At 35.7% G+C, this 18,636-nt stretch overlaps 2 protein-coding genes across 2 annotated transcripts in view; one reads left to right on the forward strand and one right to left on the reverse strand.

Moving 5' to 3' along the window:
- Positions 1-1,897: 1,897 nt before the first annotated feature.
- On the forward strand, positions 1,898-11,606 carry LOC115456127 (serine--pyruvate aminotransferase, mitochondrial). The gene is made up of 8 exons (XM_030185035.2): positions 1,898-2,094; positions 4,555-4,730; positions 5,225-5,417; positions 5,660-5,825; positions 8,279-8,434; positions 9,621-9,713; positions 10,232-10,480; positions 11,314-11,606. The coding sequence occupies exons 2-8, from the start codon at positions 4,572-4,574 to the stop codon at positions 11,459-11,461; spliced, it is 1,164 nt and encodes a 387-aa protein (XP_030040895.1). The 5' UTR covers positions 1,898-2,094; positions 4,555-4,571; the 3' UTR covers positions 11,462-11,606.
- Positions 11,607-12,246: 640 nt separating this feature from the next.
- The window catches only part of LOC115456126 (dorsal-ventral patterning protein Sog), an 84,927-nt gene continuing 78,537 nt past the window's right edge, over positions 12,247-18,636 (reverse strand). The window contains exon 17 of the transcript XR_005112314.1: positions 12,247-12,477. The gene's annotated coding sequence lies outside the window, so the exon portion shown is untranslated. The remainder of the gene's footprint in view (positions 12,478-18,636) is intronic.

The following is an 18,636-nucleotide window of genomic DNA, read 5'->3' on the forward strand; positions in this document are numbered from 1 at the left end:
TCATGCGTGAATACTGAATCATGCTATAAGGATTATTTTTGTATATATATAAGGTTGCTTGTATATATATAGGCTTGCTTGGCACCTAGAGGCTAGCGAATCACCTAGCGAGTAGCTTTGTAAAACGAACATTCTCGAACGTTCGCAACCGGCTCCATTTTTGAAGTCCGAAATCCACGCGGGCGAAGCTGCGAGCGGAAGCTAGTACTTACATATGACTAATATTTAATAATTATTATACAAGTCATAAATTTTACAAATTAATTACACAACAACATATTACATACATATTACTAGTAGGAGTAATAGTTATTAAGCCTAAGTATAAGTGTATAAGACTGTGGAATATATTTGTACTGATGACATAAATAAATAAATATAAAACAGTTTTATTCTTTTTAAAATAAAAAAATAAAATAATATATATCAATATCTCCTCTTACCAATGTGAAACTAAGTTAGACAGGGTTTCAAGAAGATTTTCATAATGGAAAGATATTTGGAACTCCTGCGAATACGTCGAGAATGAAGTCAGGCGTATCAAATGGCCAGACGGAGCGGCGACCTGCGACGGATTACTGTCAGTTGAGATCTACCACTCTGAATGGGTTGGCTACATACTGGTTTAAAGTACTCAACATTAGCGATATTACTTAACGTTTTGGGAATAGAAACGCAATGAAATTAGTACTTTAAACCATAGAATACATAATACAGTTTACTGAACTTAATGTACAGTTTTTATACAGGATCATTTTGACATTGCGTTAGTAAGAAACCCCATACTTGTCTTCTTGAAAAATAACACTTTACAATAAGTTACTCGAACCGTAACTGTAAAATAAAACGTGCAAATTTTGAACATATGAATATCAATAAAATGTAATTTTAATTTTACGTGCCCTAATACCACTACTAATAGCGGCGATAGCCTGGTTGGGTGTGGAACGGACCGCCAAGACGAATGTCCGCAGGTTCAAATCCCAAGTGCACACACCTCTAACTTTTCAAAATTGATGTGTGTATTCTTTGTGAATTATCGTTTGCGTTAACGCTGAAGAAAAACACCATGAGGAAATCTACATACCTGAGAAGTTCTGTATAGGAATTTTGCGGGTATATGAAGTGTGTCTATCCGCATTAGGTCAACGTGGTGTATTAACGCTTAATCCCTCTTAGTAGAGAAGACCCGTGCCCAGCAACAATATATACATAATACAGGGCTGCTCCTATAAAAATTAAAATGAATCACCCTCCGATGGCGAAGCTCAAGACCCAAGCCACCAGCGTATAGGGATTCAAAGTGAGGAATCTCGTCAATATTATTATTATTACAAGCCCTTGCACACTGAAGAATGCCCTTAGCATGAACGACAGCATGACGAGCGCAATTAATCCCTCCGCGTTGATCGTTGCACAATAACAGTTTAAGCATGTTTAATGTTGTATTAAAACCGTTTTAAATACTTACAATTTAAGATTTTAGCGTTTCATCTAATATGGAATCCTATCAAAACCTTCAAATTCGTATAAGTTATAACTCGCGCATACCGAGGCACAAAACGCGTCCCGTCAAATAAGGCGAAACGGAAGTCTAGTCACGGCAACTATTTAAAATAAGCCGATAACATCTGAATATTTTAACGAAAAATTATTTGGGCATCTATGAGTTATATAATGAAATACAGTTGCTAAAGCATTGCAAAATGCGCCATAAAATACAATTGTAGGCAAGCATGGTATAAGTATATGCGATAATTGAAACTGCTAATTGTTTTTTACATTTATATGAGCAATATTACATCACACGATAGATGACCTCTTCGATATCCTGCTACGTGTCATCTATATAATCGGTAAATACACAGATAAGTTTAGTATATAATTACCCCACATCATTCGGTAGTTTCTTGTTCAAAAATACAGTATCTTCGTTGAAGAAGCAGTCTGTAAAATTATTTGAACAATTATTTAGTTAGTGGCACAAAAAATGTTATGTACTTAAATTTTAAATATATTAAGATATTGAAAATAATTGAGGGAAATACATCCTCGTATTCTCCAGAAACGCAAGTCAGCAACGAACAAATAGAGGTACAGTGGAAAGTGTAAAGCAATAAATATTTACTAGTTCCGTTTCACGGTTGATCCGACACAAAGATGATACTAGTGTCGTGAAAGTGAATTTGCGAGCGCGAGTCGGGCCGGGTCCCGGCGGATCGCCGCGCGCCGGCTCATCCCGCTCGTCCGTCTACATCGCCACGTCTCTTTGTCCTCTGGGAAACTGGGATCGCGCAGACAGTCGCGATGGGAACCGAATCAATTTGTCGAGACCAGAGGCGGCTCTAGCCCATGTGTCGCTCGTGTGCCACCAATTACTTGGCGCCCCCTAGGAGACGGGCAATCAAAATATAATATGTACTTACAGTTATAGTTTAACCACTAAACAAGATTCCGCGTGCAAATAGTTTAATTTTTAAGGTTCCGTACCTCGAAAGGAAAAAACGGAACCCTTATAGGATCACTTTGTTGTCCGTCTGTCCGTCCGTTTGTCAAGATCCTTTCTGTCAGGAACGCGAGGAAATATTAAATTGAAATTCATATCAAGTACTCAGGTCTATAATACCTTTAAGCTCTAACAAAATCAAACTTCTATGTCAACGCAATCAAAAGAAACAGCAAATTAAACCGCATATTTTCAAATCGCAACTACTCGCAAGGGAATCAAAACGTAAAGAGTACTTCCCGTCATCCTAAGATCTTGACATTTGGCATAAAGCACATATAAAGGAAAAATTCCGAACATCTTAAATTTTTAGACCTTTGTCTCTTAATTTATGCTTCTCCAGCTTTCGATATTGTAATGTTATGGATTTCATTTTGCAGTAAAAATACCATAACTATGACTCGATTGTCGTGATGGGTAAACTTTTGTACGGAACCCTCGGTGCGCGTCCGAGTCGCTCTTGGCCGGTTTTTTAATGATATCGGGAAGCAATATGTACACGGCGACAAAGCAACCTACCCAAATCTGTCAATTAAACTATTGCTTGCATTTAATAGAACGTAACGTACGACAAGCGATATTTATTCTGCGGTTGTAATATCTAGAGTGAAATCTAAAATAATTGAATAGTATTTGGATTGTTTTAATTCATTTCAAGTGGGTGGAACACGTAGGTATATCAAATCTCCGTAACGCCGATCACTCTGTCTACAGGGCAAAAAACGAAAATCGTGGTCGTCTATCAAGCGATAAATCTGTCTGATACGCGAAAAATCATCTCTGGTATCCATCTTGGGTTCTAAATCTGCAGTGAACAGCCGAGTTCGCAATGACTGTCGCAGCGTTTTCGCACTAATCAAAACAGGTGCCAGCATACGCCTAAATGAGAGCGATGCGATACTGCGCCAATGTAATCTATACTTATAATAAATCTGTAGAGAGGTCAATTCTGTACATGAAATATATTTCCAAAATAACTTTCAGGGGTGATTAGGGATCGATACTGATGCCAAAAATGCAATTAGTAAAATTTTTATCTGTCTGTCTGTCTGTCTGTCTAACCGTTATAGAAACAAAAACTACTCGACGGATTTTAACGAAACTTGGTACAATTATTTGTCTAAATTTGATAATATTTAATCAAAAGTTATTGTGTAAAGATAAGATTGAAACGTGGGACGGAGATCGAACGAGCGCAATGTTGTCTCGATCAGAGCCAGCTTTACCTATTGTGCAGGGTGTGCGCTACACACGGGCGCAGTGTGTTAGGGGGTCCTGAGCGCCGCTCGCCACACGTTCCAAGAGACATGCGTCGCTTGCGACACTTGCGCTCTCAAATAACGCTCGTGTGTACCGCACACTCTGCACAATAGGTAAAGCTGGCTCTGGTCGAGACAACATTACGCTCGTTCAATCTTCGACCCACGTTTCAATCTTATATAACCCCAATCTGGCACCGAAACCAGCTATCACTCCGTCTCGTGCAGAGTTAAATGGAATCTTGACCTTGGTTATCTCACTGTACTTAGCATGATTATTTTTTAATCTATATTAAAGCTTGAATAAAAACAGCTGCTAAACCGCAGGTTACCATTGAACGATAACACGTCGAACAGATATAAGGTTGGCAAGGGGCGCGTGCCCCGGGCTGGTCGCACTTATCAAATGTGCCATCCGATAACACCAGAAAATTGTATCAAATTTACAAGCACCCTATTAACACTAAATCTAAATATTAACCTGATTCCGGTAACCAAACTTTACGATTAATTGATTGAAATATCGGCTACAAAGTGCGGGTTAATTTCACTTGACACTTTTTTTGCTTCTGGCCCATGCACGGATATTACATCTAAATGCAAATGAGAGCTATGTTCTTTATTGGTTGCATGTATTGTGGCCTAGTAAAATGACTGCTGTCACATTACCCGTGCTACCAGCCAATATGTAACACTCGGAAAAATTTGGCAGCAATGAAGCAGTGGAGTTTAATGATGTCGTTTCAGTGCGAAAAATTTGTTTATTTCTAATTATAATTTTTATTTTAGAATAAATCAAGTCTAAAATGGCAACTTATGAATTAACAGTATCAGCTCCAAATATAGAAGATCGTAGTTTTACCAAGCCGCTCTTGTGTGGATCAGGGCCCTGTGATTTGTGGCCATCTGTATCTGAAGCTCTTGCCAAACCCGTTATCACACCCTTGTGCGATGAATATTACAATGTAAGTACACAGCTTTATTAAACTATTTTAATAATGTTATGTGTGGATTAGTCAATGGCCTTATGAAATAAGGACACTTAACTTAAACATAGAATTTTTATTCAGAAAAGAAAATTATATAGATTCATTCACGTCTAAGATATTACTAACATTCAACACTTTTTCAAATTCTGCCCGAAAACATTACCTACAACAGTTCCAAAATCAAATGCAAACCCAAATCTCGAGATCGCCCTGAGAAGAAACACGTAACTTTATACATACAGATGTATCCAATGGCTCTCTAACCTTTGAATGTTCAATATAATAATATTTTTAATATAATAGTTATTATTAAATACCTCATTCACATTCTTCTTCATCTTCAGCCTTTGGAAGTCCATTGCTTTAATGTTAGTCTCTCAATTTGGAAAAGACATGTAATAACCCACTGGTGCAAATGTACCTCTGCTTATTAATTTTATACTCAAATGACATGTATCATCTATCTGCAGGTTATCGACGATATCCGTGCTGGTCTTCAGTACCTATTCCAGACACGCAATAAGCTGGTGTACGCGGTTGGCGGATCCGGCCATAGTGGAATGGAAACCATCATCTCTAACCTTTTGGGACCAAACGAAGTTCTTCTCATAGCTAGTAGGGGCATTTGGGACCAAAGGGCACACATAGTAGCCACCAGATACGGTAAAAGAGATTTCTAAAATTAAAAATAACATAATATTGTTTGGTTTTATGATTTTATAGTTTTTTACGCATCACAATAAATTGCATTACATTATTGTGTTAATGGATTTTAAATATTATTTCAATGAAGACAATGTCGATAATAGTTTGTCAGTAAAAAATTATCTGCACTGCGCTCCGCCTTATATGCGTCGGCCCATACTCACTAACCACCTAAAACGAACTTTAACCTATTTTTACAGGAATAAAAACTATTATCATCAGCGCACCATTCAATGCGACTTTTAGCCACGACACACTGGAAGCAGCATTGAATAAACATAAACCAACTGCTTTATTTATAACTCATGGGGATTCATCTACAGGCACCGTTCAAAACCTCAAAGGATTGGGGGAAATTTGTCATAGGCAAGTACAATTTATTTGCAGTCTATTCTGTTTTAGTAAGACCCGTGCATAAGTGTAAACTTAAAAAAATATTATTAATCCCGATACTATCCATTAAAAAAAATCACTTACGCGAGGTTAAAATCCTTCACCCTCCATAATTAACGACGGTACTCAAAGAATTTAAATAAGAAAGAAAAAAAAAATTGTGGCTAATTAATTCCATTTTTTTTTTTTTTCAATAACATACCATTTGAGACGACAAAATGTCTGCCATCCTTACCAAAAGCAGCTGAGTTATTCTTCAAACAAAATTTACATTTATTTTATTGAGCATTATGAGATGATTATGTTTGCATTATGAGGTTATAAAAGCACTGCACGCAAGCAGAGCCTAGACATAAAGATCACTGAAAATCTTTGGGGTCTGTCTGTTAAGGCGTTGTGGTTAGTAGAAGTTAACATTGCCCCAATCCTTTCTGATATTTTTAACTGCTGCTTAAGAGACAGCATATTACCTGATCTTATGAAGATTAATAAAGTAGTACTAATTTTTAAAGCTGGTTACTCCAACACCTCCTCCAATTATAGGCCTATTCTTATTTTACGATCTTTCCAAGGCGTTTGATTGCGTTGATCATGGAACGCTCATTTTAAAGCTCCACAATTATGGCATCAGGGGAATAGGACATAAACTAATATCTTCATATTTATCTGGTCGGAAACTAAAAGGATTTATCAACTACGTCTAGTCTGCAGGGTTCACAGTTGGGATTGGGGTTCCCCAGGATTTTTGGGTCCTTTGGGACCATTTTTATTTTTAGTTTATATCAATGACCTACCCTACATGATTAACAAAATGGCTGAAGTTGTATTATTTGCTGACGACACTTCTTTATTAAACAATTTTATAGAGCCAAATAAGGCACTTGAATTAATTTCTGACTGGTTTTCTACCAATAATCTACTTTTAAAAGCGTCCGTCATAAACTAAATGTGTCCGATTTTCGTTACTGAACAAGATTAATTAACCTAATATTGATTTAGAGGGGAAAAAATAGAATTAGTAATCTCTATAATAGTCTTCTTTGTGGTTTCTGCCGATAGCAAATTGCAATGGGGACCCCACATTCAAAGAATTTCGAGTAAATTTAGTTCTGCAGTCTTTGCTATTCAAAAATTTAAAGGACGTGGCTACGGCAAGGTTATTTTACTTACTTCCACAGCATTGTGTTCTATTGCATTCTTCTGTGGGGTTCTGCAGTAGATCTGCAGACCATTTTTATTTTACATAAACGAGCGATTCGTACCTTTATAATCTTCGCTCTCGCGATTCACTTAGAGAATTGTTTAAGAAGGTGAATATACTGACTTTGTCAGATGAAAATATTTTTCAGAATATTATGTATGTCCGCAAAAACCTAGGAACTTTTATGAAAAACAATGACTTGCATTGTCTGAACACTAGAAATAAGAATAAACTAGTTATTCCAAATTTCAGGCTCTGTAAAACGAATAAATCTTATTTAGCGAATTGCATTACATTTTATAATAAAATTCCCTCCGATATAACCAATCTGCCCGACCACAAATTTAAGTGTCATGTTAAGCGCGAGTTAATGTCCAAGGGGTATTAAAATGTAAAGGACTAACTCGATGATCACACGGTTTGGAAAAACAGTCCTGCACACCCTGTTCAACCCTATATTAACGCCAATATTAGAAATGAATTACATAAAACGCCTCATGTGTACCTTTCTATAATATTGACATTATAGATAACAGACAATCTCCATGACATATTTTATTGTACTCTTTGATTTCTCAATTTGTGAAAGACGACTGACCGATCATTTTGTTGCATTGATAAATTTATCTAGCTTATCTAGCAATTTTAATTAGGCACCGACTCCAAAATTGGTGTCCAGTATATACCTGCTATATGAAATATTTTTTTGTTTTGAGTGGTTTTTAATTAAGTTAATTTTAATGTTTAGGCCGTTTAACTTAGTTTATTAAGATTATTTACATCATTTTATTTCATCTTTCCTGCCAGCCCGAGCTGGCTTCTTCGTTTACTTTTTAGACTTTCATTTATTTCATGTCGAATATAAATTATCCTTAGTTTATATAAGCGACTTAATCTAAATATTAATTTAATTCTTATGTACCTTGTCTTATCATAAGTGCAACTATGTCCGCCTACGTGATGAATAAAGCATTTTAGTTTATTTTATTTATAATTATTGTAAAACATGATTCATTGATATAAACAAATTGCAAAATTCTTTAACAACTTTCATCTCTAACTATTTAAGATAATGTGATGTAATTAAGTAGATAGAATCACTCCAAAGTTCCAAAGAAACGCCATTGATATGTCCCCACAAAATAAAAGAGAAACTATTCGATTGCGCTAGAAATACTGACACTGGAAAGAACAATTTAATTACTTTTTTTTTTATATTTTTTAGGCACGGAGCATTCCTGCTAGTAGATACAGTAGTCTCGATTGCTGGTGAGCCGTTCTTCATGGATGACTGGGGTATAGACGCAGTATATACATCCACTCAAAAAGCTATGAGTGGACCAGCCGGCATAAGTCCCGTTGCTTTTAGCCAGTTCGCTGTGTGAGTATTTGAAGTAAATAGGTCATACAACTTTCGCTTAATTTAATATTTCGAAACTATAGCACTCATTGCAAGCCTATGACAATAGACTTATCCCCTATCATATCATGGGACAGAAATTTGGGTGCCTCGTTCCACCTCTACTTACAGCTTTGGGGATAAAGGTGTGCTATGTGTGGGTGGTATTTATAGCATTTATACAATGTAGGTGTAATGGCAACAATCGCCTCGCAAGTCTTTTTAAAAGTAGCCTCACAGATATTCGTACACACATACGTTTTATCTCCTCGGGCTATAATTCCCACGATACGTAGTACTTTCAATCAATTTCGATTAATCTAATAACAATTCCATGAATTATTCTGCCAAAAGATTGACTTTATACTCAATCGCAAAACCTCTGCAATTTAGCCAAATTCCATTATCAGTTTCTCTACCAATTTAATAATATAGTATATACAAAGTGGGCCAGACAAACGGTATATTAAAATAAAGACCTATTAAATAATTCAGTGTACCTTGCACATCTGTATTAGTATATAAAACTGATGTTTGTTTGTTTGTTCGTACGCGCTAATCTCAGACTCTACTGAACCGATTTTGTAAATTTGATCACAAATAGGAAGCTTCTATAGGCTTCTTTTTATCCCGGGAAAATATTTATCTCGGAAACACTTTTTCACGCGACCGGAACTGCAAACAAAACCTAGTTTTTTTTACTCAAACGATTGATAGAACTAGCAAGCCGCTTACGTACACTTCTGTGCGTAAAATATGGCAAAAAAACACGACGCGACTCCGTTTCATTTTATTAAGATTGGTTGAACGACTAACACATATATGACGCATTGGTCTCTAGATCAATTACAAACATCAAAATTAAATAATATCGACTTACAAGGTACTTTTGGGACATTCTAATGAGGCTGATAATAAAGCGATAAGACTCGCCATAAACAATACCAACACCAAAGGTTGAATTGCAAATTGCGTAGAATTGCACCGAGCTCATCATTCCGAGACGTTAGCTATCAATACGCTAAAATGTCTCACCGGAATATAACAACACTAACAATGCTTGGTTAAACAAATACATTTTGCTGTTATACCTATCTAGCTGAACTCTTGCTTACGTGACCTACCATCTAACAAAATATTCAACAAAACATATAATTTATGTTTTCAGAGACAAAATTAATAACAGAAAACATGAACCGCCGTTCTATTTTGACGCGAAATTGTTGGCCCAGCAGTGGAACTGTTACGGCAACACAAGACAGTTTGTATTACTAACTCTTTTATTTAATTCGTAAATTATAAAATGTTCTAATTTAGAAGTTTAACGTTATATAATCCCCTATCTATTTGTCTATCTGATCACTATCTGGTGGACTACGTGGTTGTTATCTATGACAAACCACGCAACTAGCTTCTCTCTCGTATCTCAAATGACTCGTTACGTCATGAAAAGGGAATACGGAATAAGTACCAATTTTAAGCTCTTGTCCAAGCTTGGTACCTCATACAAATGGTCTAAATTTAATTTACGATGTACCAAACGTCAAAAGACGGGCCTTGCACCAAAACGATTCCTATAATGAGCTATTTTAGTAAATGTAAAAAACATTAATTCATATACCTGTAAAACTACATGCACGTACTTTTCAAATATCGAAGTAAATACTTATAAAGAATATGGAAGTAATCGACACAATACCTCATAATATATTATGAATGAACTATACCTATAAAAAATCAAGTAGTTGTAAATTTCTCTAACATAATTAACCGTTCCAGGTATCATTACACACTGAGCCCTCCACTTCTCTGGGCGCTCCGTCAATGTCTTCGAGAAATCGCCAAGGAAACCCTACCCAAGTCATGGGCACGCCACGCCGCCACCACAGCTCATTTCCACAGACGGATCCAGCAAACGTCATTCCAGTTTCTTGTACCCAAACCTGAAGATCGCTTAGCCACTGTTACCACAATAGTGCTGCCAAATGATTACGACTACGTGAAATTCTACAAATATATTAGAGATAAGTAAGTATGGAATTAATCTAAACTTGTAATATGAGTCCTGTATTATAATATACAGTCTCGCTGTTGGGCACGGTCGTCCACTATTACTGAGTGGGATTGAGCCTTAGTCCACCACGCTAGCCCAGTGCGAATAAGTAGACTACACCTACCTTCAAAATTCTTACCCAGAACTACCCAGGTGTGATCACAATTTCCTTTACTGTTAAAGCAAGCGATAATTCACATATAATAAAGACGTGCGTGCCCTTGGGTTTTGAACATGCAAACAATCGTCTTGGCAATCCGTTCAACTCTCAACTACGCTATCGCTGCTTCACCAAGGATCTGACTTACCTTCCTAACAAAGGTCAATCAGTGTTTTAACTAATCATTGTTTTTCTCACTCTGCGCCTTCTCAAATAATTTGAGCAGCGAAGAGACAAGACTGTGGAGTAACTACTAATTCAAAAAAAATATTCGTAATCCTACAACTCCTGCTAAAATATACTAATCTTCCCTGGAGTAACCACCGCGGTGTACAAGATATAAAACCCGCTGTAGTGGTACACGTAAGTGGTTTGGGCTAATATCTTTTAGGGTTTCGTACCTTAAAACTAACAATTATAGGATCACAGTTGTCCGTCTGTCAAAACCGTTTTTTGAAGAACGCGTATTGGTATCAAGTTGAAATTTATATCAAATACCCGGGTCCACGGGCTCTCTCAACTATAAAAAATCAAACTTGTAAGTCAACGCGATCAGTTGCTGTGGAATCACTGCCATAGCAATATAAAAATGCATTTGACATAAATAAATTTGGTATTCATTGAATTTAAAACACTGTTAAATTTCAGATACAACATACTAATTTTCGCCGGTTTGGGTCCAACTGTGGGTAAAGCACTACGCATAGGTCTGCTGGGTGTTAACTCTACCATCGAAGTGGCTGATGCCATAGCCGATGCGATGATTGGCGCTTTGAAGGTCAAATCGCTGCTTTAAGCAATTACTTTAATTCATTATTTATCTGTGTGTGTTCATTACTTATCAATATTTTAGGGCCACTTTATCCCCAAAAATTTGGAGCGAATTAATTTTATGATGACTATGTGTATTATTATGATATATAAATAGATTTTATGGTTAATGGTTTCATTTACTAATAATAACAGCCCTTTATTATATACTTGCCCACTGCTGACCACGGGCCTCCTCTACTATTGAGAGGGATTAGGCCTTAGTCCACCACGCTGGCCTAGTGCGGATTGGTAGACTTGACACACCTTCGAAATTCCTATAGAGAACTTCTCAGATGTGCAGGTTTCCTCACGATGTTTTCCTTCGCCGTTAAAGCGAACGATAAATTCACAAAGAAACCACACATGATTTTTTTAGAAAAGTCAGAGGTGTGTGCACTTGGGATTTGAATCTGCGGACATTCCGTCTGTTCCACACCCAACTAGACTATCGCCGCTTATACATCATTTACTAAACAATAATGCAATTGTGTCAGAATACTTATGTCATTTGTGTATTTCATATAAATTCAATAAAACTAAGAATTGATCTCAGGTAATTTACTTAATAACTGTATGACAGGTTACATAATATTGACTGCATGCACCAAAAAAAAAATGTATTAAAAACCATAAACTTGTGCTTATCATTGATATTCTTGTTATATCAAAAACTAATATACGTTGGCAAACTCCGGCGGAACCTATAGAGAATACACCTTGTGTCGACCGATTCCACCGGAACTTGAACCGTTACAAACTCCTTACAAATTTTGATGGACTAGAATCCACAACGAAAAGAGAAATTCCATTCACAAAATATATTTTTGGCAATGTCCCACGAAACCGTCAAATCCTTTTAAGTCGCGAAATCACGATTAAATATGCCAAGCCTCACCTCTACATGAATTTTAAAACTTTGGCGTTTTACTTCAGTCAGTCCTGTAAACGCCCAGTAGCGCCCGCGCAATACCCGGGCGTCTCACCGTCTCTAACAAATACCTAATTTCTGTCGACATCGCGCGAAGCCGCCTCTTATAGTAAATAAACCTTATATCAGTAATCAAAACAGAAGTATTGCTAGTTATCTATTTATCTTAGTCCGCACTTTAAGTAATTAACTAGTATAAGGGCGCAATGTTTAGGAATACAATCTAGTTTTTATGCTTGTATATTTTACAATTTGCTTTAATTTTGATTATAATCTGTTTTGCATCTTAATTTTATTAAATAAATAGTTCCATGGCATTCATTTACATCACATCGACAACATTTGGACTAGCTTCCTTAATTATGTAACTAGTAGTAAGTATTTGCAATAATTGATACTATTAATTGGTGTTTACCTTTATATGAGTAATATGACATCCCACGATAGTTGACCTCTTCGCTACCCCGCTACGTGTCATCCATACAATCGTTAAATACACAAATAAGTTAAGTATACAATTACCCCACATCATTCTTTAGTTTGTTGTGGTTTATAATACTGCGTCTAAATTCGACAAGCAGTCTATGAAATAATTTAAACAATTCTCAGTATTTATTCGGTTAGTGTTACGAAAATTGTTTTGTACTTAAATTTTAAATAAATTAATATATTGAAATTAATTGAAAGAATACATCCTCGCATTCTCCAGAAACACAAGTCAACAACGCACAAATAAAGATACTGTGGAAAGTGTAAAGCAATAAATATTGATTAGTTCTGTTTCACGCTACCATTCTGGATGTGATGGCTACACACGGGTTAAAAAGTACTCAACATTAACGATATTACTTAACCTTTAAGGAATTAGAACGTAATGAAAATAGTACTTTCAACCATAGAATATAAAATACAATTTACTACGTAATACACGTATGTTATTTTTCCATACACGTTCATTTTGATGTCATTGGTCATTGCGTTCGTAATTAACACCACTTACTTATCTTCGTCATAAAAAAAAAACATTTTTTGATTTTACGCGCCCTAATGCCACTTCTACTACTCTAAGAAAATGTATCGCAGCGACGTCACATTTTCAGTCAGAAACGCACTCACGCCCTCGCCATATTCGCATATAACTACGAAATGAAAAAAAAACAGAGAAGTAAAACTGGGATTTTTGGTGAAAAATATTTGTTATTCATGAATTATTAATGGCACAATTCTAGCTAAAGTATGTGGGGGATGTGGTTTAATTTATTAACGTATTATAAAATGACAGAGCATGTACTCCGCCATAAGCTTCACGAACGGTTTTAAATTAGTTTTTCATTGTACTCATCAACCTGCGACGTACCCATCAAAATCACTGGCTACAATATCTTTAAAACCAATGCAGAAAAACAGAAAACTTCTCAAAAATCATATTTACGAAAAAGTATATATTAGTTAGCTCTTACAATTAGCTACATCGAATTAACGCTTAAAATATTATCATAAAATTCCATTACTTCGTAAAACTACTTAATTAAGTTGGATTTTTACTAAAGACTTCGTTCCTTTAAAACGTAGAGCGCTTTAAAAGGATGTTGGCAAATACCTGAACACTTTAACATCCGTGTGTTGATAGCTGTATAAATAAGTCTATTCATTCCTTAAATGATTTTGTTAGATAATTTGCGGCAATGCTAAAAGAAGTTTATAGTTAAGCGTTTAAGTTTAAGTTTAGCGTTTTATTACAAAATCATTACCATTTCTGCTCTATGTCTATTGACATTCAGTTATTGATCGCGCTTACTATTAAATATACTGCCCCGGTGGCGTAGTTGTATTATGGTATAATTGCAGTGCTGGGGTCTAGGTTTGGATCCCCGGGCCGGACAAGTTTATATTGCATTTCTATACTCAGTATTAGCTTGGACTCTGGTTAGGCTCACCCCCTATCACGTAACGGGACTGAACGAACTCAATAAAAAGTGGGTGCATTGATTGCACCTCTGCCTACCTCTTAAGGGAATACAGGCGTAACGCGTTTACAAAATCGGTTTGCTCGCCATTCACTCCATAAAGAAAATACCGAATAATATAAGTCGTACTAGCACCTTAAAAAAACATAAATAAACAAACCTTACCACTTAGGTCCTAAGTCCTAAAATAACCAAATACCAAAATCAAACTATCCAACATCAAAACATGCAGTCCCGTAATTGACTAGTAACAGCTGCATGAGCTGCAATTTGAACGCGTCTCATGTTCTCATTTCAAACATAAGTACTTGCAAATTATTTGTGAAAGTGCACACGGATGTCGGGAATTAGAATATTATGGTAATGATCATAGTGCCATGTATGTGCACGCAACTTATATAGAATACTTGTACCGTGGTAATGAAGTGCAAATATGGAATGAACAATAAATTATTGTAACTTAGACGCACAGTTGATTAAAGTACGTGGCTGGGTGCTAATTGTATGATCTAAGACTGGTTTACGATGGGCTCCCGGTTATTTATATAGAACGTTTCTTTTCTGAACTTTATGTAACATCAGCAGCTAAACAACGAACTAGTTATTTTAGGCTTTTGTAATTAAAATTCTTTGAAGGCCTCAAGCCTTTATAAAACATCAGGCTATCTGAAAAAAATAGAAAGAAAAAATAGTCTCATACAAAATTTCGCTAGAGTTTCAACACTAACATGCCTAGTATACCTACAGAAAAAATGCTACTAATTAAAAAAAAAATAACTAGAATTACTAAACTAATTAATTTATAGAATTACTATTTTTCTCGTAATATAGATAACTAAAAGAAGACAAAGATAAGTAATAAAACAAATTGCCACTGCCAGTTATACTTTTGCCACATAGCATATTTACCCAAAATTATTCTTCACGACATTCACCGAAGCACGTGGGCACTCACGATAATAATCTTAATTATTTTGCTCGAAAATCAGTGGCGTGCAGAACCCATGTAAATTATTAGCCGGTACATTAATTCCGAGCAAAACAAGACAGGACTCTCGACTAACAGGCCACTGATTCTGGAACGTTCGACATTCATACGTCGGCTCGCGTTTCCTTTTACTTGTCGACTTATAGAAATAGAAATGTGTACGGAGGCATATCTTGATAGACTTTGCGAGATGGTTTGGGAGCAATATAAAAGTCACTTGTTATTTTACGTCTTTTATATATACATTTTACATATACTTCTTAAAAATAACACTTTACAATAAGTTGTTTGAACGAAATAAAAATTAAGTTTCGGACAAAATGAATATCAATAAAAAGTTATATTATTTTACACACCCTAATGCTCCAGCGGCAACATCACAATTTCAGTTAGAAATACACTCACGCAAGCGCCATATTCGCATTAAACAATATGACTAAAAATAAAGAAAAATAAAACCTAGCTTTTTGGTATAAAAATTCTATATTCATGGATGATTTTTGTAAAATGTTAACCGATGTAAAAACGAGCATTTGGTTTCATTTATTAACACAATAACTTACTGCTGGTAGGTCTCCCATATGGTACCACCGCAATCACTGTTGCGTTCCGGTTTGAAGGACATTGTAGCCAGTGTAAATTCTGAACATAATAAGACTTCAAATCTCATATCTTAGGATGGCGAGCGCAGTGGAATACCAAACAATACTTTGTAATACATGGTGTTGAATGGTGTTTCTACTGTCTTTGGGCGCCCGTATCGCTCACTATCAGGCGAATAGCAAGCTCATCTCGTCATATAAAGCAATAAAAAAAAAAAACACTAATTCAAAATATTCCTATATCTGTAGACATCAATATCAATATTGGCTAGTCGATGTAACAATCGACTTTAAAATATTTATAAGACAAAAAAACCACGTGAATTTTATTGCGAGTAATCTTTTCATACTTAATCTTTTGAATGTAGACTCTATTACTTTTACGAAATCTTGAAAAAATAATAATTTTGAATCCAGAATCGCCATCCTGAAAATTGACGCAACAGAAATGGCAGCAAGCCACCTCGTCGGCCAAACGAACTGTGAAAATAATGGTCAGAGTACATCTTAAATCGACTAATGCACTCAACTACGTTCCGCGTATAAATTTTCACCATTGCTCTAAAAGTAAAAAAACACAACATCCGAATAAGCCCAGCTAAAAGCAGTCAATCGAATAAATTAATACAATTTGCATATTTCGCAAATTTTTAAAAATATATATTCATCAAACGAACTTGTTCATAAAAATAGTAACTTACATTAATAATATTTCGAAATATAATCCAACTGCAAACGTGATGTTTCGTTAATATTTCATTTCATCATTTTCTATAGATATGAATTAATATTACATACTCACCTATACTTTAGAATCATAATTATTTAGGATATATTGTAAAATTAAGACCCATGTCTACGATATAGGTACCACCTACTGTGAACATCACCGTTAAAGAGAGTTATGTACCTATAATTTAAACATTATTACTAATAATAATGATTAGGTTAAGTTTAATAATGTGAATTATGCCTCGGGATTAAAAAATAATATTATTCACTGCTTCAAAATTCCTGTGACTTTTAGTATTATGCGGACCTATTACACTCGATTTCTAATTGACAAAACAAGTATTTTAAAATCATTTTAAATTATAAATACATTTACCTGTATTTAAGCTAGACATTCTTAATATCCAGTATTATGAGGGATCCAATTTATTTATTTTACTTCATATTATAGTTTCATACTTTTAACTGAATCTTAGCATTTAACTTCTAGCTACTACAAATGCGATACTTCTATCCTGCATATGCGATTCGTATCATAAAGCCACCAAAAACATTAAACGCCTTCATGTTGATGTAGCTATAGTCATACAGAATATTCACATAACAAACTATTTCCTCAGTGAAATCGTTCCGGAAATTAAAACCAGAGAAAAGTCTCGCGGGACATTAACTCGTCGAGAGAAAGGGATTTAATTTAAAATTTGTTTGGTGGCTTACATTTGTTTGTGGAGAGATGAATAAATGGTAGGACTTTCCTCCAGCTTAGAGCAATCTGTTTTTATTATTACTTTATCGAAATGAACGTGGTCCCTAAAGGTTCCATATTCTTACTTACTCATTTTTCATCTTGAGAAATACTATTTTTACGTCTAACAAAATTAAGTTTTTGTTCTAAGTCGAGGTAAAGTTAATTGTAAAAATAACTAGCAGACATTATTTACAATTAACTTTTTCTTTTCTTTAATTATAAATTTTAAATATTTTCGTATACTCTTGAATAATGGGATTCTAATAATTAGACAACTAATTGCATTATACATAATCCCACGTATTAAAACGGATTAAGGTTGCTTACACTAAGCCGCTTACTTATAACGTGCATCTATGAACAAAAAGATTCAATGATATGTATATTATTAAATTTTGAAACATTTAGTACAGTATATGTTTACATCTTCCTTTCACGCTATTTACCTATATAACTACTAACGTCTAGTATTAGGGAGAACCGAGCTGTTATGTGAGTGAATCCTGAATTGTGACCTCACCGTAAGCAGCCCGAAGAGATCGAAAACAGCGCGCAATACCTGGGCGAAATCAACAAACCCGCGGTGGTCCCATCTTCGGCCATTATCGTTGAGGTCCAGGTACCCTTGATGGACTATGCTTATTGACAACCACGGCTCTTTGCTCAGTGCTGTGTGCAGTGTGGAATAGACTGTCGACACGGATATCAAAAAGTTCAAAACCCAAGTGCGCGCACCTCTAACTTTTCTAAATTGATGTGTGTATTCTTTGTGAATTATCACTTGCGTTAACGCTGAAAAACAGCTCAAAAGCTCAACCACTGAGAAGCTCCGTCCTCGTGTAGGAATTCTGATAATTTCGGCCCGTGTGCCGATTAAACTAATGTGGTTATCGCTTAACCTCCTCTCAGTGAGAAAAGAAGACCCGTGGCCGTCCAGCAGGCCGTGACCCTAAGGGTAATACATGGCTGAAGACCTTGTGACTAAAGCACTCACCCGCAAGACCGGTGGCGATAGCCGGACCCCAGTCACCGGTCGGTTACCAAAGTGTGTGTATTCTCGTCAATTATTATTGCGTTAACAAACACCATGCTACACTGAAGAATGCCTATCTCATTATGAACGAAAGCGTGACAAGCGCCATTATTCCCTCCGCGTTGATAGTTGCACAATATATACTTAATACAGGGCTTGT

This window comes from Manduca sexta, chromosome 14 (assembly GCF_014839805.1).
Source record: "Manduca sexta isolate Smith_Timp_Sample1 chromosome 14, JHU_Msex_v1.0, whole genome shotgun sequence".
Classification (NCBI taxonomy): Eukaryota; Metazoa; Arthropoda; class Insecta; order Lepidoptera; family Sphingidae; genus Manduca; species Manduca sexta.